The sequence below is a fragment of the Sorex fumeus genome, unplaced genomic scaffold (assembly GCF_029834395.1).
Source record: "Sorex fumeus unplaced genomic scaffold, SorFum_2.1 ptg000047l, whole genome shotgun sequence".
Lineage (NCBI taxonomy): Eukaryota > Metazoa > Chordata > Mammalia > Eulipotyphla > Soricidae > Sorex > Sorex fumeus.
The window spans coordinates 46226422-46248897 of record NW_026606104.1 but is presented as its reverse complement, the minus strand read 5'-3'; the positions used below and the strand labels follow the sequence as shown (position 1 = coordinate 46248897).

General features: G+C 54.6%; 1 protein-coding gene across 1 annotated transcript; it reads left to right on the top strand.

Moving 5' to 3' along the window:
- Positions 1-8283: 8283 nt before the first annotated feature.
- Positions 8284-17103, top strand: MATN1 (matrilin 1). The gene is made up of 8 exons (XM_056122953.1): positions 8284-8380; positions 9886-10232; positions 11976-12198; positions 13749-13874; positions 14475-14891; positions 15414-15566; positions 16257-16337; positions 17009-17103. Exons 1-8 carry the CDS (start codon positions 8284-8286, stop codon positions 17056-17058), a joined length of 1494 nt encoding a protein of 497 aa, XP_055978928.1. The 3' UTR covers positions 17059-17103.
- The last annotated feature ends 5373 nt before the right edge of the window (positions 17104-22476 follow it).

Below are 22476 nucleotides of genomic sequence, written 5' to 3'. Positions count from 1 at the left end.
GCCAGATGGTTCAATGCAAGGGACTGAGGACATGGTGCTGCTCTGGCCCAGTGGTGCTAGGACCACTAGGACCACCTGATGGTGATTAGGGGCCTCTGGGGATATGCCCAGCAATGCTGGGGTTGGAGAGGGAAATATGGTGTTGGGGATCTAACCAGGATTTTGTGCAGGCCTAAACCCTAGGTTATTTTCTTGACATTTGCTTACTATAATTTTATGTTATAATTAAATTCAGGGAATGGAAGGTTTCCCATATTTTTCTCAGGATTGATATGGCTACTGAAGGGTTTTGTAGTTCTGTACAAATTGACTTACATATGAAGTTCCATGCAAAGTAATATTTGTTCTATGCCTTTGAAAAATGTCATTGGAATTTAGGCGGGGATTGCATTAAATCTCAATAGTGTTTTGGGTAGGATGGTCATTCTAACGATGATAATTCTTACAATGCATGAAGATGGAATCTTTGTCTATTTCCTGGCTTCTTTTAACAGTAGCATAGTAGTATAAATGTATAGATCTTCACCTCCTTTGTTAAATTGATTCATAGGCTTTGATTCCTTTTGATGTCACTGGAAATAGAACTAATTTTTTAATTCCTTTCCTAATTTATTGTTTGTATTTGGAAATGTGGCTGATTTTTGTATGTTGATTTTGTAGCTTGTCACTTTAGTCTGTTGATTTTCTTTTTTTTTTTAATTTATTTATTTATTGAATCACTGTGGGAAAGGTTACAAAGCTTTCAGGTTTAGGTCTCAGTCATGCAAATATCAAACACATTTCCCTTTTACCAATACTTATTTTTTACCATGAAGAACCCCAATAAGACTTCACCCCCCACCCCTCCCAGTCCCTGTGAGGCAGCTGAATTCTAGTTAACACTCTATCTGCTTTGATTAGATTCATTGTTTCATTAAAAGATTCACCACTATTATTTAGAGTTTACCCCCCCCCCCCCCCCAATCAGACATGCTGAAAAAGCATTGTGAAGTGATTTGCTTTCTACAGCTGGGTTCAAGAATTAAATGTTGGTTTTGGATTTCTGCTATTTTACTTATTGACCCTGGAAGTATTTCTACTGAAAGTCAGATAGTTAAGAAATTGGTTTCTGTGCTCTGGAGTCGTGGCCGTGCTGGAGAGCCGCTCGTGGGGGGCAACTGGTGGCCTCGGTAGGGCGTGAAGTATCATAAAGTTGTTCATAGTAGTCTCATAATCCTGTTTCTGTGATATCTAATGTAACTTCTCCTCTCATATTTCTGATTCTATTTATTAGTACTTCTTAGAGTTTTCTCTCTTTTCCTTTGACAATCTAGCTAAGGGCTTATCAATCTTGTTTCCTATTTTTTTGGGGGGGATGTCACACCTGGCAGTGCTCAGGTCTCACTCCTGGCACTGTACTCAGAGATCACTCCTGCTGGGGTCCATGGAACCATTAGGGGTCCCAGGATAAAAGCTGAGTCAGCCACATGCAAGACAAGCAAGTGCTTTTGCTATTGTACTATCTCTTGTTTATTCTTTCAAAGAACCAGCGTTTGGTTTCATTGATCTTTTTAATAGTCTTATTGATTTACACATTATTCCCATTTATTTTTATTATTTTCTTTCTTCTACTTCCTTTGGGTTTTACTGTTCATTTTCTAGTTCCTTAAGATGTGAGTTTAATACAAGTGCTACTACATGGAAAGTATCATGCTAAACGAAATGAGTCAGAAAGAGAGGGATAGACATAAAAAGATTGCATTCATCTGGGGGACATAAAGTAACAAAATAGGAGATTAATACCCAAGAATAGCCAGGATCAGTACCAGGAGGATTACTCCATGGCTTAGAGGACAGCCTGGCATCCTAGGGGAAAGAGCAGCTCAGATAGAGAAGGGAGCACCAAATAAAGGGTGTTTGGAGGATCCTCCCAGGATGGGAGATGCATGTTGAAAGTAGACTATGGACCGAACTTGATTGCCACTCAATGCCTCTTTTGCAGACCACAACACCCAAAAGGAGAGAGAGAACAAAAGGGAATGCCCTGCCACAGAGGCAGGGTAGGATGGGGGGGATGGGGGTGGGAGGGATACTGGGATCCACGGTGGTGGAAAATGGGCACTGGTGGAGGGATGGGTATTTGATCATTGTATAATAGAAAACCAAGCACAAAAATTTGTAAGACTACAACTGTACCTCATGGTGTTTCACTAATAAAAATTTTAAAAAAAGATGTGAGTTTAGATTAGTTTTGAGTTTTCTCTATTTTCTTGATGTAAGCCTGTTTGCTATGAACTTCCCTGTTAGCATTGCCTTTGTGGTATCCCATATATCCTAATGACTCATGTAGTGGTAGTCATTTGTTTTCAGACATAATTTTAATTTTCCTTAACTTCCTCATTAATTCAATAGTTATTAAATAGCATGGTGCTTAGTTTCCCAAAGTTTGAATTTTTGCCAGCTAATTTCTGGCAAATTTGACTAATTTCTACCTTTATAGCACTGGGATCAGTAAGGGCACTTTTAGATGATTTCAATGTTTCTAATTTCAATATTTATAACTTTACTAATACCTGACATGTGGTATGTTCTGGACAGTCATCCTTGCGCACTGGGGAAGAACATCTTTTCAGGTTTTAGCAAGTGAAGAGTCAGTAAATGTCCATTAACCCAGAGTGGGGTATTTAAGTCTTCTTCAATGATTGTGTTGTGATTTTCTTTAATCTTATTAATAGTTGTTTCATATATTTCACAAGTATATGTATTAATGTCAAGTCTCCTTATGTCTTATCTCTTTACACTTTAAAAAATTATTTTATTTTTATAAAATAGTTCACAATATTTGATTACATTTAATATTTGAACACCAATCCCACCACCATTACACCTTCCACCACCATATTTTGGATGTTTCCATCCCAAACTCCAACCTCTGCCCCAAAGCAGGACCGAAATAATTTATTTGTATTGTTTGTTATGAATAAACTGCTGAAAATGCTCCAAAAAACCTTTCTTAGAGGAGAGTATGTGAAGATTGTTGTATTTCAACCAGGGGTCATTATGCCCTTCTATAAGAGATGACTAATTTCTTGTTAAGGGTTGAGTCTTGTGTGCATATATATATATATATATATATATAATATGTATATATATATCTGTAAAAATATATTAAATATATTTCCCTCTAAGATTGATTGCCTTCTACTTTAAACCCCATCAAATGTGATGCACTACTCTTGGAGTATGAGTATTGTGAGGTATGAGATGTCCAGGAATAGGTTTACTTGTGGGTGAGGCTCAGTCCAAGTGTGTGGAGAGCGTCTGTGAACGTGGTGGAGGTTGAATTCTGGAGGTTTTTGGCTGCCGGGAGGCTGGGTCCTTTAGGGCAGGGCAGAGCCTCACCTGCTCCCCTCTGGGATGCCCTGAATGAAGCTGCCTGGCATGGGTTCTGGCGGCATGGCTATGGCAAGTCGTTTTATGCTCTCTTCCGAGAGAGAAGGGCAGTGAGTTTCTGAATCGTGGCTGTTGATGAGATGTCCCCCTGGCATCTCTCCTTTTGCCTCCTGCTATTCAGGGGTGCAGAGACACTTCTCTGGGTCCCCGTCTCTGTGGGAAGGTCTCTGCATTGGGATAGGACCTGGTGACTGCAATTGAGTCTATGGCCTGCTGGATTGCTCTTGGCTTGGCAGCCACCAGAAATCTCCCGTGTTTCCTAAATTCTTTCATTTCAAAGAATTCCTCCAAATCTGGCTGCCTGAATGCCCCCGGAAGAATACAAAATAATTTTTTGTGACGCGTGGATGAAAAGTTTAATTTAACTCATTTAAAATTGAAAGTTGCGTCCATTTGGAGTGCATATTGGAATAAATAAATGGTTCACCAAACCAGTGATTTCACAGTTATTATTTCTTGGAGGAGCAGAAGAATTTTTTTTCTTTTTGGGTCACACCTGGTGATGCTCAGGGGTTACTCCTGGCTATTCCTGCACTCAGGAATTACTCCTGGAAGTGCTCAGGAGACCGTTTGGGATGCCAGGGATCAAACCTGGGCCAGCCTCATGCAAGGTAAACATCCCCTCTCCCCCCAATGTACTATCTCTTCAGCCCAGAAACATACTCAAAGGTTCATGAAAAAGAAAGATGAAGGGTATGCTGAAAGTAGACTATAGACCAAACATGATTGTCACCCATTGCCTCTCTTGCAAACCACAACATCCAATAAGAGAGAGAGAACAAAGGGAATGCCCTGCCACAGAGGCAGGGTGGGATGGGGGGAATGGGAGGTGGGAGGGATACTGGGATCCGTGGTGGTGGGAAATGGGCACTGGTGGAGGGATGGGTATTTGATCATTGTATAATTGAAACTCAAGCACAAAAATTTGTAAGTCTACAACTGTACCTCATGGTGTCTCACTAATAAAAATTAAAAAAAAAAGATGAACTTGAGCAGAGTGAAGGTGGATGCATGTCCCACAAAACTGTTGCAAAGGGCTAAGGGGTCTTGTTGTCATTGGCCTTGAAGCCTGTCCTGGGGCCCAGCATTGGTCTGCTCTTCAGGAACCGAACATCCATGGACTGCCAGGGGTCGGGCGGGGAGTCTGCACACTGCCCTGGGCCTCTTGCTCGATCACAAATGCTCTCTCTTGGATAAAACACTGAAGACTTTAAGTTGCTGGAAACCCGAGGTGTGTGAAAACAAGGAAAGGAACAGCAGGAGTCCTTCACGAGGCTGGCTGACCTGGGGGTAGCCCCAACGGCCCTGTCCGTCCGTGTGTTTCCACCCCCCTCTGGCCCATCCCGCACACACTGTTCCTGATTGTGATTTCAGGGCAGTGAGGTTTCCCGTGTAAGAAACACAAATATTTGCTTTCTATTCTCAATATATATGCTGAACTTCCTGGTCTCTTCCCCACAAGGCCTTGCTCCCCAATGGAATGTTCAAGCCGCCCCTTCTGGGGAGCCCATCTCTGTTCCCGAAAAAAGTCTCTCTGCACATTTCTGTGGCTCCACTAATGAGGGGAGAAGGGACCCAGAAAAGGCAGCTGTGTTCTGCGGACCAGCCCATAGAACTGCCATTCAGAGACGGTGCTGAAAGGCCTGTTTCATGGGCCCAGCTGCCGCCTTGGCCAAGGGGGCTGTGCGCCCCCTGTTCATGTCCGTTGGGACTCAGTAGGGTGTGCTCACGTTCCCCTCAGCCACCTTCTGCAGGACCCGGGGGGCAGAGCTGGGTCTCCCTCACCACTGAGCCCCCGATCTGACCCTGTTTGGTTCATGCAGAGTTGAACTGGTTCCTCATGGGGCCCTTCTTCACTTGCTTTTCCCTGGGCGTCCAGGGAGTCCAGGGGCACCGGCCTCCACTGGTGGCAGCTAACACCCTGATAACACCATTTTGGAAAGTGACAAGACCACCATGACCATGTCCTGTAGTGTCTCTGGAGGTGGGGATTGAATACACACATGGTTGAGAGAAAAGAAATCAGGCTTTTGGAGTTGAGGGAGGTCTCTGAATAATGAATACAGCTTCAATGGGAAAAGTTTTTATATATGCTAGACTTCCTGATCTTCTCCCCACAAGCCCTTGCTCCCCAATGGAGTGTTCAAGCCACCCCTTGAAATGCTTTCAGGGGAAATGCTTTCAGGGGAAATGCTTTCAGTTTCCGTGCTCTCTGCAACAGGGGCAAAGAGGAATGAGGTCTGAGTTCCTGACCCCAGTATCTCTGTCTCTGCCTCTGAACTGGTTAGGAACGCCTCTGGCCTCAGTTTTCTCCTCTGACAAATGGTCCAATATACTCAAATCTGCTGGGAGAGTTGTCAGAATGATGGCTGTGTCATGAATGGGGGAGGCGGGGGCCGTCATCATTCTTGCTGAAGATTGTGGGTAAGTTATGGTCAGAAATCTTGTCTCAGAAAACATGGTTAGAAATCACTTTTTAGAAAATGTACAACTCCTTTGGTCGAGGTATAATTTATAGAGAGTGGAGTGCATAGGCCTTAAGTGTTAGCAATTGCACCCGCCAGAAAGATAATAGTTCTTCGATTGTCCACTTTGTCCTCTTCCTGCCTCCTTCCATGGTACCGGTGAGCTGCCACTCCCATTGCATAAACATCTGTCCGAGGTTCAGAGAGGTCAAGTTACCAGTTTCGGGCCACACAGCTGCAAGGGGGCAGCAGCAGAAACAGATTTGAACCTCTCCCAGGTGGCTCTTCCTGCTTTTCCTGCTCTGCCCTGTGAAACACTGTCTTCATTTGTCTCGGTAGGAACCATTTTGCACCACTCGCATCATGTTCTTCTGTGCTTGATTTAGCCTTCTCTTTGCAGAGACTGCCCAGGCCTGGATGCAGAGGTCAGTCAGTCGAGCACATACTCCCTCAGGGGTGAGACAGTCAATACTACCCAGGAGCACTGGGAAGGGGGCCTAGATGAGGGAAGTGGGGGAGAGATGGGCATGAAGAAGGACATGAGACCTCCTCCAAACCGCAGTGTGGCTGAGAGAATTGGCTATACCAGAAGCCGTACCATATCCTGGCCATGACACCTCATAGTTGTGTGACTTCAGACAAGTTACTTCACCTCTCTGTTTTCCTTGGTTCTTCTGGCAAGTGGGAGTGAAACCAGTAGCTGGCTCATGGGCCGTGTCAAGAGAATAAAATGAGACAGCTCCACCAATCAGCCTCGGGAGCTAGGCACTTTGAGAGGATCCTGCCCCCACAGCCTATCCCCCAGCTCCCAGAGGAGGAATGTGGGGGGTACAGAGAGGTCCCAAGGAGCTTGCTGAAGGTCACACAGGCAATTTATCACAAACCAGGCCACAGGGGGTCTCTAGTCCGTGCTCTTCCCACACTTCAGTGCATGATCATTGCATTGTGTGTGTGTGTGTGTGTGTGTGTGTGTGTGTGTGTTTCAGTCCTGAAATTGGTTTATAACCTTTTGTTGCATGATCATCGCCTGGTAATAAATCTGCTCGCCACGCTGCTCCAAGGTAAACAGAGTCGCACTGTGACCGCCCGGTTGGGGGATGCACATTAGTCTTCTCGCACATTGCAGACCGCGAGGCTGTCAGTGTGGGCAAACAAACCCGTCAGAGACCACTTACACTGTTCCTGCAGGGAGGACTGGTGACCACTGATGCCCGCTGGAAATATTAAGCGCCCGCCCTGGGAACAGTTACGCCTGCGGGTAACTCAGAGTTGGGGCCGTCTGCTGCAGGAAACGGTCTCTAAACACTTGAAAAAGTCAGGCATTTCGGAGGGGCTGGAGGGAGCTGAAGGTGTGGCTGCGCAATGAAGCACACACACCTTTTATGAGAGGTGCTTGCGACGTGCCTCAGACAACAAGCCAATGAGAGGGGCCAGGTGGGCGGGTGCCGAAGATGAAATGTTCTAAGTCCGCACCTCATTGCTGTAGTAAATTTTCTCGAGCGTAATATTTTAACTTCAGTGTATGCATCAATAGCTACTACTGTGTTAATTTTTTTTTCAAACCAGAAAAATGTTGGCTAAAACGATCACAAAGAAACAGTGTGTGTCGATTTGGAAGAGTCCATTTTAAGGTATATCCACAAAGATTCCACGTTCTAATCAATGATTTTTTAAAGTCAGATGGGCAGATTTTAAAAACAATGTCTTCACATAACGGTCTCACCCCATTTTTTTTTTCCTGTGAGAAAACTGGGTATAAAAGCCATGCCCACGAGGCGGTGGAGGCTGGGAGCACTGGTCCCTCCTGCCTGCCCCGTCCATGGCACTGGAACCAAGGTACATGCTTTTCGGTCACGACCTTGAAAGGATCCGTGTGCCAGAGGGGAGGGAGGGCATTTTTGGCAGCTGCCTCAGAGTCTGCAAAGACTTGGACGGCACCCCGAGAATCTAGGTGCAGCTGGAGACCAGAGCGGGCGAGGAAAGGAGGGGGGCCCAGTCCGGCGAGGTGTGCCAGGAGGAAACTGGCATTGGTGCTGCAGGTGGGAGAGGAGCTGGGTGGGGGGTGTGCCGCTGGACTCGGGTTCCCCTGGCAGCTAAGGTGTCCTGGGTCTCAGGGGCAGCTCTGGCTGCTTTCACAGTACAGGGGCCCAGGGGTGGGAGGGGCCTGGGGCCTGGAGGGGCGTGCCCACCTTCCTCTGCCGCGCACACACACCTCCATTCAAGCGGGCACCGCCCCTGCTGGGGGACGGGGGTGGGCAGGGTGGGCTGTCCCCTGTGCGTGGGGGGCCGCCCTGGCCCCGGGGCTGGGCGGGAGGAGGTTGATAAGATCTGGCTGCTGCGGGCCCTGCACTGTGCCACCCCGCGGCTGCTGCCCTCCTGCCCGGACATGGCGACCCTCTCTCCGGCCAGCCTGCCTTTCTGCGGGCTCCTGCTGCTGCTGCTCCGGGCCCCACACGCACTGGGCCTTGAGCCGCAGGCCAGAGGTGAGGGGGTGGGGGACCCTGGCTACCAGGGTGTCGAGCACTGCTAGGCAGAGCCTGGGCGTTGGGAAGAGAGACTGGAAGCAGTTGGAGGGCCCAGGCGCAGACAGGAGACAGGGGGTTGGGGTTCCCAGGTAGGAACAGGAGGGGGGTGGGGGGGTTCCCTAAGGCTGCCAGGATCCTGCCAGGGGTCAAAGGGCAGAGTCTGCAGAGAATCAGTAGCTGCTGCACCAAGTGTGTGTGTGTGTGTGTGTGTGTGTGTGTGTGTGTGTGTGTTTTGGGGGGATGGGGTGGGGTGGGGGAGGGGAGGAGGGAGTTGAGAGGGGATGTGTAACAGAGGAGTGGAGACCTGGGGTCCTCTCTTTTTCTTTTAGTTTTGGGTTTTTGTGTCACACCTGGCGGTGCTCAGGGGTTACTCCTGGCTCTGCACTCAGAAATTACTCCTGGCAGAGCTTGGGGTACCATATGGGATGCTGGGAATCGAACCCAGGTTGGCCGTGTGCAAGGCAAATTCCCTACCCGCTGTGCTATCGCTCCAGCCTCAAGATTCCCCTCTCTCTCATCAGCCCCTCCAGCACATACCGACTTGGACTCCCTAGAAACTCCAGCCCCTAACGCAGAGTTTACAGTGGGCCAAGGGTCCTCAGATGCCCGTTCCTCCTGTCTGGATGGGGAAAGTGAGGCTGGAGAGGGAGGTCGCTCAGAACTCCCTCCACACAGTGCCCAGGCCCACCTCTCCCCCTCCCATACACCATCCACTGCTCTGAGGTACAGCCATTTCCATTGACGCTCTGACCTCAATTTCCCCATTTGTAGTCTCAGCTTGGGGAAAATGAGGCAACCAGATGCAAGGGATTTCGAAGGTCCCTTCAGGAATTTTGAGGAGGCTGCGGGGGGGTGAGGGGCTGGAGAGAGGGAAAACAGCAGTTCCCCCAGGGCAGCCCCCAGAGTCACAGTGACAAGAGGCCGGAACCAGCTCTGACTCTGCAGTGCTTCCCGGAAAGCCGTGTCCTGCAGGGTGCTCCCTTGGGTGGGGGGTGTGGAGCCCTCTGGTCAGCCTGGAGATGGCCACTAGGAACTGCTCCCCTGCTGCCTGTGGGCCCCACAGCCACTGCAGTGACCCGCTTTGATGCCAGGAGGAAAGGGCTGTTGGCAAGCTGGCAGGGCACTGAGGTGGGGCTGCCTTGAGAGTGTCCCTCCCTTCCCCCATCCCCATGTGCTGACGCCAGGCAAGCTTGTTTGCAGGCTCCAACACACCCGGTGCTGCCCTTGGCTTCTCCTGCCGCCTGTGAGGGGAAGACCCTCAGCTCATCAGAGGAGGAAACTGAGGCTCAGGGAGGTGCAGAGGCTTCCGGAGGGCTGAGAGGACTGCCTGAGTCTCCACACTCTGGCCGGGGAATGAGGCCAGCGGCTCCAGGACAGTCCACCCGCCCGGAGGCCCCAGAAGCCTGGAGAATGTTCTGCCGCTTCAGCCCCCTGACCTGAACTTTGCCCCCGCCTCCTCCCAGGGCACCTCTGCCGGCCCCGGCCCACCGACCTGGTGTTTGTGGTCGACAGCTCCCGCAGCGTGCGGCCCGTGGAGTTTGAGAAGGTGAAGGCGTTCCTGTCCCAGGTCATCGAGGCGCTGGACGTGGGGCCCAACGCCACGCGGGTGGGCGTGGTCAACTACGCGAGCACCGTGAAGCAGGAGTTCCCGCTGCGCGCGCACGGCTCCAAGGCGGCGCTGCTGCAGGCCGTGCGCCGCATCCAGCCGCTGTCCACGGGCACCATGACCGGCCTGGCCATCCAGCTCGCCATCACCAAGGCCTTCAGCCCAGCCGAGGGCGGCCGCGCCAGCTCCCCCCACATCAGCAAGGTATGTCCTGAGACTCCCCCATGGGTGGGTGGGGGGTCGCCGCTGACAGCATTAGTTCTCCAAATACCCGGGCGAGAGGTGGGCATCTGTGAGCTGGGGCAGACCTACACCAGGAGGATGTGGTGCTCCAAACCCACCTTTGCCCACCGGGGCCCCAGGGGAGACTTGGCTGAGCTCAGACCAAGCTTTCTAGAGGCAGGAGGTCAACCTGGTGGCCCTGGGCAGGCGGAGAACATGGAGCTCGCTTCCTGCCACTCCAGCACCTCGGCTGTGTCCTCTGAGCAAACTGCTAATTCTCACCGTGCCTCGGTTTCCTCCCCAAGGAATGGGGGGAATCTCACAGTGCCTTCTCACAGGGCGGTCAGGTGAACTCAGTGGGCACCAAGCCCCAGGGCACAAGATGGAGGAGTGAGTGAACGTCTGTTTATCAACCTCTGTGGGGAGGGTGGAGAAGCCAAGTGCTATTCCCAGGGTCAGCCGGCAGCCCTGTGGCAGGACTGAGGGGATCAGGTGGTTTCCACTGACCTGTGCAGGACTCAACCTCGGGGCTGTTAGGAGCCTGCTGTCCTCCTGCACCTGCCCCCCACACACCCCACTCTCACAAGTAGTACCTACTGACTCAGAAGAGCTGACGAAGGCTCAGAGGTGGTAACCCCATTTCATGCAGGGGAAGGGGTGAGGCACCGGAGACTTAAGGGACTCGCCCAGGTGACATGTGGCAGGTGTGTTTCCACAGATCATCGCAGAGGATACAGCCACCACAGCCATGAGGCATCACCTCAGACAGCCTGCTGGTCCTGTAACCAGGGGAACGGGGAGGGGTGCTCGCTTGTGCTGCTCTGCAGCCGCCCCTGGTAGACCCTCCTGGAGACAGGGTAAAGGTGCCCTCTGCAGCAGTCACTTCTCCAGAACTGATTGGTGAAAGTGTCAGGGGAAGGCCATGGCGGGTCCTGAGTGCAGGGACCAGGTCTCTTGGCGGGGAGGAGCGTGGCAGGTCCCTCATGTAGCACGGAGACAGCGGTTGCCTGACTTGCTCAGGAGCTGTGCGCTGGAATCTCCGCAAACCTCCAAACTCCTGGAGCTGCGTATCTTCCCACCAAACAGGTGGGAAGTTGGCACCAGTGCCAAGGGTGGGCCTGGATACTGAGCCCCAGACTCAGGCATTGCTGAGTGCACAGGGAGACTGGCTCAGCCCAGGCTCTCCTGTCTGTCTCTCCAGGATACAGAGCAAGAAAGCCTTGCGGGGGGTGGGAGGTCCGGTGGCACCTTCTTCCCGGGGACCCCTGGCCCGAAGCATCCTGGGAATGCAGAGATTCAAGGCAGCATCTTCTTTGGTTTGTTGAGCATCTTCATGACGTCCCTTGCCAACTCCCAAGCTATAATCCAGCCTCTGCCTCCCTCTGCCGGCCAACGGCAGAACTGCAGGGCGTGGGGTGGTTAGGCCGGGCGAAGCGTTCCTGGGGGGCGTCTGCGCGCCCTCGTGATCCGCGGAGACGTGGCCCTGCCTGGGGGTGCTGATCCGAGGGAAGAGACCTCCGAGACGCTAGTCGGAGGTCTTGTCTCTTTCAATCCGAGAGAAACTTCGCCGGCAGGACTCTCCTGCCCGGGACAGAACCCAGGCTGGGGAGATGAGCTCGGCTAGCGCCTGGGGGTGTGGCCTGGACCCAGGCACCGTCCCGGAGGCTCACGGGGCCAGCGCGGGGAAGGGGGCCCGCTCATCACTGGCGCCCCCGCTTGTCGCAGGTGGTCATCGTGGTGACGGACGGGAGGCCCCAGGACAGTGTGCGGGACGTGGCTGCCCGGGCTCAGGCCAGTGGCATCGAGCTGTTCGCTATCGGCGTGGGTCGCGTGGACAAGGCCACGCTGCGACAGATCGCCAGCGAGCCACAGGACGAGCACGTAGATTACGTGGAGAGCTACAACGTCATCGAGAAACTATCCAAGAAGTTCCAGGAGGCCTTCTGCGGTGCGCTGGTCGTGGGGATGGACTGGGAAGGGCTAAGTTCGTGTGGGCGGGGCCTAGAGGGGCGTGGCTGAGAGGCAGCGCGGGCGGGGCCCGGAGGGGGCGTGGCCGATAGACAGCGTGGGGCGGGGCCTAGAGGGCCCTAGGGGGCGGGGCCTAGAGGCAGTGTGGGGCGGGGCCTTGAGAGGCGGGGCTGAGGCTGTGAAGGGCTGAACAGGGGAGAGGCTCAAAGACCTTATGGGGCGGGGTCTGAATGGGCGGAGCCTGGAGGCAACGGCGAGGCCGGGCCAGGAAGAGACCAAGGAGGCAGTGATGGGTTGGGGTCAGGTGGGGGCCTTGGTTTACTCGGGTTCCTGAGAGCCTGTGGTAGGGAGGTTGGGACCAGAGGGACTGCACAGGGCTAGACCTGGGCAGGGGTCGGGTTGGCGGGGTCATTGTCTGGGTGGTGCTGATTAAACCCAGTCAGAATCAGAGTTTAGGCAGAGCCTGGTCGGGTAAGGAACCAGCCCTGGGTCAGTCAGATTGAGGCAGGACTAGCGCCAGGGTGTGCCAGCGCAGGGACAGGTCCTGATCCTGGGCACGGGGTGAAATGAGCTGATAAGAGATGCCTAGTGGCTGGAGCAATATCACAGCGGGTAGTGCATTTTCTTTGCATGCCGCCAGCCGGGGTTTGATTCCCAGCATCCCATATGGTCCCCCGAGCACCACCAGGAGTAATTCCTGAGTGCATGAGCCAGGAGTAACCCCTGAGCATCGTCGGGTGTGACCCAAAAAGAAAAAAAAAGAGAGAAGATGTCTAAATTCCTTTAATGTGGCAGGACCCTGACTGGGACCAGCGGGGGCGGGTGCCCAGTGAAGAGAGGTTCTAAATAGCCATGAGAGTATATGCCAAGGTGCCAAATCCTCTGTGATGCTAGAGGGTCTGAAGGCCAGGGTACTGGGCTGCAGAAGATCCTTTGCAGAGGGAGGTGGGCTTTGTGAAATGGAGACTTCCCACCCTCTGTAAAAGGCTCTTTATGGGGCTAGGGAGATGGTACAGTGGGTCACGGCCTTGCCTTGCTCATGGTTGACTCGGGATTGGTTCCCACACCCTATATGGTCCCTGTGGTCCTCAAGCACCACCAGGAGTGATTTGAGTGAAGAGTCAGGCGTCAGCCCTGAGCACAGCTGGGTGTGACTCAAAACCAAACCAACAAAACAAACAAACAAAGAGGGCCTTAAAGGAGTCGTAAAGGTGTCCTGTGCTGTGTCAGTGGAGTCATGGAGACAGTGTGTGGCATCAGTCTCAGCACCAGGTGTTTAATAAAGAGTCCACGTGTCTTCTTTGCAGTTCTAGAGAACAGACTGGATGAATGACCCTGGCCCTGTGACCTTTTTACCTTTTAGGCAGGAAGTTTGGCAGCAGTTTTTGTCAACTTCATTAGGGATCTCAGCCTTGGTGCCGTGATTCAGGCTTGGTCCTGGGATCTGAGGCCCATGCACTGGGGGCCTCAGTTTCCGTGGGAGTGAGTCTGGCCTGCGATTGTGAGACGGGTTGCCTGGTGTCTCCACAGTGGTGTCAGACCTGTGTGTGACCGGGGATCATGACTGCGAGCAGCTGTGCCTCAGCTCCCCTGGCTCCTACACCTGCGCATGCCGCGAGGGCTTCACCTTGAACAGTGATGGCAAGACCTGCAATGGTCAGTGAGCTGGACACAGGCAAGCCCAGGGAGATCGGGGAGAGGCTTTGATGACTCCCCACAAGCTCACCCAGCCCTTTGTGCTCTCTGCCTCTGGATCAATCTGCAAAGATGCCTTTCCAGAAGCTGGTGTCTGCAGAAAGTGCTCTTGTGACATGGGTTCCTTTTCCTATCTCTCTCGACTAATTTATTTATTTGTATTTGGGTTTGGGGGGCCACACCCAACTGTGCTCAGGCTCTGTGCTTAGGGTTCACTCACTCCTGGCAGTGCTCTCAGGACCATGTGTGGTGCAGGGGCTCAGCCTTGGGCAAGGCAAGCACCATGACTTCTGTTCACTCTCTCCAGTCCCACTGTGTCCCTCTTCAGTGGGGCGCAGGGATCCACATGGTTTTGCCTTCAAATCTCGGTGCCTCCATATCCGCACTGTGTGACTCCACAGCTTGGGGAACACACCCTGTAACCTAGGCTTCGTAGAGAGGGTTTTGAGGGCAAAATGGGCTGCTCCCCAGCACAGAGTTTGGGGTGTCATGGACCTCAGGCCAGTGGGCAGCAGGGCTTTTCTGACCTCCAGCTTCTGTCGGTCTTTTCTCCCTCCTCAGTCTGTAGCGGTGGCGGCGGGAGCTCGGCCACTGACCTGGTCTTCCTCATCGATGGATCCAAGAGTGTGCGGCCGGAGAACTTTGAGCTGGTCAAGAAGTTCATCAACCAGATCGTGGACACACTGGACGTGTCGGACAAGCTGGCCCAGGTGGGGCTGGTGCAGTACTCCAGCTCCGTGCGCCAGGAGTTCCCCCTGGGCCGCTTTCACACCAAGAAGGACATTAAGGCTGCAGTGCGCAGCATGTCCTACATGGAGAAGGGTACCATGACGGGGGCTGCCCTCAAATACCTTATTGACAATTCCTTCACCGTGTCCAGTGGGGCCAGGCCCGGGGCCCAGAAGGTCGGCATTGTTTTCACTGATGGCCGGAGCCAGGACTACATTAATGATGCTGCGAAGAAGGCCAAGGAGCTGGGTGGGTACCCACTGCCAGGATCCTCAGTACCCCTGCTGACATGACGTGTGGCACAGCCCAACTTCCTGTCTGTTCCCATGAGATCCATTAACCCGGTTTGTCCAGTTGGTTTATCCAGCTCTCTCTTAAACCCATGACAAGACTGAGCCCCCACCACAGTGCGTGATTTGTCTTGATGGTTCCCTTGTAGGTGGAGCTTGAAACTTTTTCAGATGAATGTTCCCCAAAGCATACTAACTGTTGGAAGGCAATCCTGGTTTGGGAAAGCCTGTGTTTGTTTTATCACCTATTAAATAAGAATAGTACTGACCACAAGATGGATGGTTAAATGATAGGCGCGAGTTCCAGGGAAAGAAAGTCAGAGAGTAACTCGAGTTCCTTAATGTCTTTGTCCTCAGTGCTGTGCCTGCAATTCCAGCAGCTGCCACCAGGAGGCATCAGGGTAGCCTGATTCTCCCAGGAGGCTCCGCCGTGGCTGGTGCTTTCCAGGCCCACTCCTACTTTGTTTTATTCCTTTGACAGGCTTTAAGATGTTTGCAGTGGGCGTGGGCAATGCTGTGGAGGACGAGCTGAGGGAGATTGCTTCAGAGCCCGTGGCCGAGCACTACTTCTACACGGCGGATTTTAGGACCATCAACCAGATTGGCAAGAAGTTGCAGAGGAAGATCTGTGTGGGTGAGTGGGACTGGATCTGGCGTCGGCGGGAGGTGGGGGTGGCGCCATCCTGGAACAGGGTTTCGGTGGCATAAAACTGGAGCGGGAGTGGCATCAAGAGGTGGCAGAACCCGGAGGTGGGCTGGTTGGCGTGACTTCCTACCAGCTGACACGTGGCAATGAGGCCATGCGCTCACTGCTGTCCGGGTGCTAAACTGTTAACCCTGTGTGGTCCAAGCCTCATCCCCACATTACAGACAGGGGAACGGAGAGGAAGCATGGTTTGAGCCCCACCACCTCCCGGACCATGTCCCGGCTCTCTGGCCTGTGGCCCCCCTGTAAGGAATATGGACCCAGAGCCAGATATGGCCGGGGTTTGTCTCCTTGGTCAGATGCTGTCAACCGCAGACCAAGGGTTTTACTTCTCTGGGTTGTTACTTGTTCAATGAGCTTAATTACTTCAACCCCAAAGACTAGGCTGGGGCTGAGGGGTCACTGAGATGACCGTTACCCTGTGTATTGGGCATTTGTCCAAGAGGCTGTGAGGGGAGCTCTAAGGTCAGGACAACATTCAGGGGGACTCGCCTGCCCTCCTGGGGGCTCTGCTGCTTGGCCCCACTCTCCCTGGGTCTCCGTGGTCCTTCCTTCCTCCTCGCTGGCTGGCTGTTCACTGATTTGTCCCCTTTCCTCTCCCTGCTTCTTGTCCTCCAGAGGAGGACCCGTGTGCCTGTGAATCCATTGTGAAGTTTCAGGTCAAAGTGGAGGATCTGCTGCAGGCGCTGACCAGGAAACATATCCTTTTCCAGAGGCCACTGCGGCAGGGCAGTGGGGAGGAGAGGGGAGGCCCCCGAGGGGCAGGAGAGAGGGGACTGTGCCCCTTGAGTAGTGGGCTTCTGCTGAAGAGAGGTGGTTTGGGGTCAGCTTGGGCACGAGCTCTGTTTCAAGCAGAGGCTCCTGGAAGAAAGCAGGGAAACTGAGGCAGAAGCTGTGACTGAACAACTCCCCCCCCGGATACTAGACACATATAGGAAAACACAGTGCCCAACGGGCCCCTCACCCTCAGCTCTCGGGGATGGGACCCGCACCAGAACCAGCCCCCTCGGTGGAGCCCTGTGCCCGGCTGCCTGGGGTTGTCTGGGGCCCCATTCTTTTTTTTTTCTTGCTTTTTGGGTCACACCCGGTGATGCACAGGGGTTACTCCTGGCTCATGCACTCAGGAATTACTCCTGGCGGTGCTCTGGGGACCATATGGGATGCTGGGAATCGAACCCGGGTTGGCAGCGTGCAAGGCAAATGCCCTACCCGCTGTGCTATCGCTCCAGCCCCTGGGGGCCCCACTCTGAGGCAGCAGTCTGGGGTGAGAGGAAGGCCTGGAAGAGGGGACTGGAGGAAGCAGGAAGTGGGGCCCAGGGTGGTGCCATGCCGGGCTCCTAGCAACGCGTGCTCCTTAACTGCGCGCCCACTGGAAGCCGTGAGTAAGCGGCTGGCCCTCCTGGAGAACAGAATCATCTGAGGCCGCTAGCTCCCACCTGTGTCCACCACCCCAACCCCACCTCCCACTCCCAGCATGGCCGAGGATCCTGCACACATGCCCCCCCCCCCCCCCCCCAAGTAGGGTGGCTTGGCCATGCTGGGGGGGGGGGCTGGGAGAGGAGGGCCTCGGGGACGCACCTCCTCCCCTCTGCTCCTCAGCACCTCTTGTCCCTGCCCAGGTGTGTGGTGTGTGTGTGTGTGTGTGTGTGTGTGTCTGGGCACAGGGATGCGTGTATGGGAGTGAGAACATAGCTATGGGCGCGCGTGAGAAGGGTAGGGTTTGCATTTTATTTTTTTTCCAATTAAAGCCTAATATATTCCTGTTGTTTTTTCTTAGTTAACCTGTAAGTGCTGTGAATCTCTTTCCTGATCTCCCTCCTCTCTTTGGGAGAACAATTAAACGTGATTTAACAGAAGCACTGAATGGGTCTGTGTTCGTCTGCATCTTTGGGGAGCCGAGAAGGGTTCTGTGTGGGTGGGGGTGGCGGTGGGGGTGCCGAGGCAGAGCCAGCTGCCTCTCTGCCCTGATTCTCCCCCCAGCAGCCCCAGCAGAGGCCCGTGGCAGACGGGAACGTGGGATCTCGAGGGCCAGCGCGCCTCTCAGCCCACCAGGAGACCCGGGCCCGGGGAGGGCGGCCGCACCTATCCCCGCTCTACACACTTTGGGTCTAGTGCCCAGGACCCCCGTGGTGGGCCAGTGCTGCTGGGGAGGGGTGCTGAGGACCCAGCTGGGAGCTCTGCCTCTAAGCCCCTCCGCCGCCCTCCTCCCGCTGCTCCTTTTACTTCTTTTGTAGAATTCAAGCAATTTAGTTCCAGGTGTGGTTTTGAAAATCAGCCTCTGCTTTTCAGGTGGCTCCCCCAGAATCCTGGGGCCCAGCCATCAGCTGAACGGTTGACTTCTTCTACCCCACTTACCAAACCCGGGGTGCTATTCTGAACCCGGCTGGTTTAATGGATGGTTAGGTGACCAGATCCACATGGGAAGGCCTGCAGAAAACTCAGACCGCCCTGAGAATCCTTCCTTAGTGGCAGTTGGCGCCCAGCAGTGCCCTGGAGCCCAGTCCAGCCTGGAGCAGACCCCAGGGGACAGGAGACAAGTCCTTCCCGGCGCCCCTCCCCCCCCCCCACCCCCCCACCCCCCACACACACTCTTTTACAAGCTCTTTCTGGTCTGGGCCTAGATTGTTCTCATCAACCCTTCCTCTGGCCTTGCTGGTCAAGGCTTCCTTTTTTCTGAGATGATCCCCACCTCCACCCGGCCCCCCAGGATGACACAGGGTGACCCTGTCTCCTGGATGCAGCTGACTGGACATAAATGGGCACGTGGCCCGAGGCAGACCATGCACGGCGCCTCTCGTGGGAATTTGGTTGGGGTGGCTGCACCCAGCTTTCCTGGCCAGGGGGCTGGGCTTTATTTTCTTCCAGGGATGCCCAGAGGCGGAGAGAGGAACTCACTGCCTTCAGGGAAGTGGAAAGTGACCTTTACTGGACAGCTGGAGGCGTCCTAGTCCTGGGCTGACCATGCTCAGCCAGGCGGTTTGGTTTTGTTCCTGGCTATCAGCTAGGCTTACTGCAGCAGGGGGTGACCCATCCACAGGGCTGCTCCCTTTTCTCTGCTGCAGAGATTTCTCAGAAAAGCAAACCCCAGTGCGTGTGTGTGTGTGTGTGTGTGTGTGCCTACACTGGTGTGTGCGTGTGTGTCTATGTGCAGGGCGCACATGTGCTCAGCGATGAACTGTTTGGAGTGAGGCTGGAGCTGAGGTCCTTCCTGTTCACATCATTCTTGGAATTCCGTGGCAGGAGGGTAGGGGGAGAAGCTTCAAATCAGCCACCGGGAGCCACCAGGAGCCAGTTCTAGGCTGGGCTCACAAAGTCTAGTTAGGGCTCCTGGCTGTGGGTGACCCAAGGGCCACCCAATCTGCAAAGCACAGAAGTAGCACAAGATTCCGGGCGGAGGTGGTGGGGCAGGTTCTGGCTCATGGATCGGGGCCACTCTGCCTACTCCTGTTTATTTGATGTTGTTTTGGGGTCACAGCTGGTGGTGCTCGGGGCTGACTCCTGGTTTTGATCTCAGTGGTTACTTCTGGAGGGCTTGAGACAATAGACAGGAATGAACCCAGGCCAGCTGTACGCAAGGCCAAGTGCCCTGCCTACTGTACTGTAGTACCTGACCCTGCTCTGCCCACCTGGACTAGGGGCTCCACCCCGAGGGCCTCCACCCCAGTGGCCTCTCCTGGGGACGCAGCCCAGCCTCTGCTCATGCCCCGACAGCCACAGAATTCAGGCTCGGACGGGGTCCCTTGCCCACCCTGGTCAATGCCGTGGCCAGGATGCTATAGGGTCCTGCTGGGTAGGGTTGGTACCCCATATGACTGAGCCATGGCTCCTGCAGCAGACGCGGGGGTGCAGGGGGCTGGGGTTTCCAGAACCAGCCTGTGTGGAGATGCTGTGGACCTCATGCTCCGTTCAGGGCTGAGGGGCTCTCAGAGGCCCATGTCGCCAGGTTCCAGGAAGCGGGGAGTCGGCATCTGGGGGGTCTTCAAACCCAGGCTCATCCTGTCCCCCACACCTGCAGCTGCTCCTGCAGACGCCTCCTGGCTCTCCTCTGATTAACAGGAGGTTGTAAACGCCTCCCAGAAAGAGGGAAAACAGCCAATCCCCTACCAGCCCCTCCAGACAGACACCAGCACCGCTGCAGACGGGCGGCAAGTGGCGCTGTAACGGATAGTTTTGTTTTCCTGATGGTTGTGTAGATAAACAGGGCTAAAGTAATTAGGATTTCTCTTTCTTCCCTTCCCCAGGCCCGGACACAATGGGAGTCTCTGCGCCCCCAGAGAATCGGTTACTGGGTTTCAATAAGGGGTTTGTCTTTTGCAAATAGAGTTCATTAATGGATTTACAAGGGAAGGAGAGGGCCCAGTGCTCTGGGGATTGTTCTGCATCTCCTCCTTTAATTACACCCCTTTCTCCTGCACCAGCGCTTTGTGAAAATGGGGGCAGGGGAGGGGAAGTCCAAACGCCCCATCTGTACCCAATGCAATAACGAGTGCAATTAAGTGGCAGGAGTGGGGAGCTGTTGGGAGCTTCCTTTTTACTTTTTGGTTTTCGAGTCACACCCAGCGATGCTCAGGGGTCACTTCTGGCTCTGCACTCAGGAATCACTTCTAGTGGTGCTGGGGGACCATATAGGATGCTGGGGATCGAACCTGGGTAGGTCGCGGGCAAGGCAAGTGCCCTCCCAGCTGTGCTATGGTTCTGGCCACTGAGCTTCATGCAGTCTGAGATGTGCCGCGGGACGGCGGCTGGGAGGCTCCCCCCAGTTCTGTTCATGGGTATGGAGAGCTCCGTGAGTGGTTTCAGGCTCAGTGGGACTAAGTCCAGCCCCTGCCGCCCCGCTGTTTGAATCTGATTGGAGGTGCTGGGCCCTCGGTGCGAACTTCCCAGTGACCCTTTCGGATGCTGTTTCACAGCAGGGAAACCAGGATGCCCAGGTCCTGAGCTGCCTGGCATTCCCCAGGCCTCTCAGGCGCACACAGGTCTTTGAGCCTTTCTCACTGGCTGCTCAGAGCCCCCGCTTCTGAGCCCACTTAGCAGTACACCGGGTGAAACTGACCAGACCCCCTCAGACTCCTGCTCCAGAACCTTCCCTGGCTCCAAGGTAAAATTCTAGGCACGCCGTGGTCACTGCTGCCCAGGCCTGGGGGACTCCAACTTTCCTCTTATTCATCCCCATGCTTGGATGCTGTGTGGGTGACCCAGCTTCCCCCATCTGCGAATTGGACGCCTGACGGGTGAGATTTCAGGGGCAGCTTTGGACCCTGGGGCTCCGGGATCTTAGAGTGACAGGTATCTCATCTCAGGCTGCTGTGGAAGAATATGGCCACCAGGGGGCAGCAACAGTCCAGGAATGAGAGGCGGGCCCAGCTTTTGGGGTTGGGTGGGGGTGGTTAGTTGTGTGGTTTCTAAAGCTGGGCTGGATTAGTTGGCCCCTTCTTCCAGCACACAAAGGTGTCAAGAGAACAGTGACCCCCCTCCACGGGCAGCCTGACCACTCCTCCAGCTCTAGCTCTGGGAGGGGCCTGGCCTGGTGCTTCTCTGGGTCTTGGGCCAGGCCCCATGCTTTGCCTGCTTCAGGACTGGCAGCGCAGTGGTCAGGGCATGCTTTACAGGAGGTGGGGGCTCAATTTCTGTTACGGCACGGTCCTCTGAGGACTGTTGGGGCCAGAACACAGCCAGCTGTGGTCTACCACCTGCCCTCCAAAAGCGTCTACCTCCGTTTTACAGGTTAGGTAAAGTGAGTCTGAGATCTTGCCAAGAGCTTGCAGTGGAGTTTCCAAGACAGGGACACAGACCATCTGCTAGACACGAGCTCCTTCCCCCAGGGAAAACCCCTGTGTTGCCCTGGGTGTTTTTGGGGCTGGGACCCTCCTTAGGACCCCTCCAGCTTGGCCACACCCCATCTACAGTGGGACTGGAGGCACTGAATGCGACCCCCCTGCCCATGTCTGCGGCTGGCAGGGCTGCCAAGGGGCAGGTGCACACTTCAGGGTGCAGCACCCCTCCCTGGGTCTCAGACCCCCCACACCACACACACACACACGCACACACACACACACTCTCCTGTCCTTGTCCCTTGGCTTGGGGACGGCCAGCCCCTCCCTGCTTAGCTGTGGGTGGACCATGCTTTGAATATGCACTCACTCCTGGGGCTTCCTCCAGAAGCCAGACTGATATGGGGGTGCACATTTAGAGTCCTCCACCTGCATCCCATTCTCAGAGCCCATTTGGGCCACCCTGGGGCCTGTGTCCAGCTGCCCTTCCAGCTGCTGTGATGCGTCCTCTGCCAAGGCACAGGGGTGAGGCCGCTCCCCTACTCCCCCCCCCCCCCCCCCCCCGTTCCCACCAAGCAGAGAGATGAGCTGCTGCTGGCCTGACCGGGCCGGAGAAGCTTTCAGAGCATAGCGGGGGCATTGGAGCTCGTGAGCCTGGAGGGGGACCCCCAGGGTCCAGGCAGGCTCTGTGATGGAGGGACCTCAGGCAGGCCCTTTTACCTCCATGAACCTCAGTTTCCTCATCTGCAGTGTGGGGTGATCAGGGCTATTGGGGGCTTGTTGGGAGGAGGGGGCTGGTGTGCACGTGACCCAGGGTCAGCATCCAGCCGTGAAGCGGGGGCTGGTGGACCTAGCATAGTTATTCTCAGGGTCCTGGATATCACCAGGGGCAGTTCTGGCCCGGGTGGTTGATGGCCTCCACTTGCTGGTGGCTGGAGCTTGTCTCCCCAACCGCAGCACAGCTCCCAGCAAGCAGCCTCCCTACCAAGTCCCCCCACCCCACCCCCACCCTGGGGTGCCTTGCTCCAACCCACAACTCTGAAGAGATGGCCAAGCGGCCACCTTGA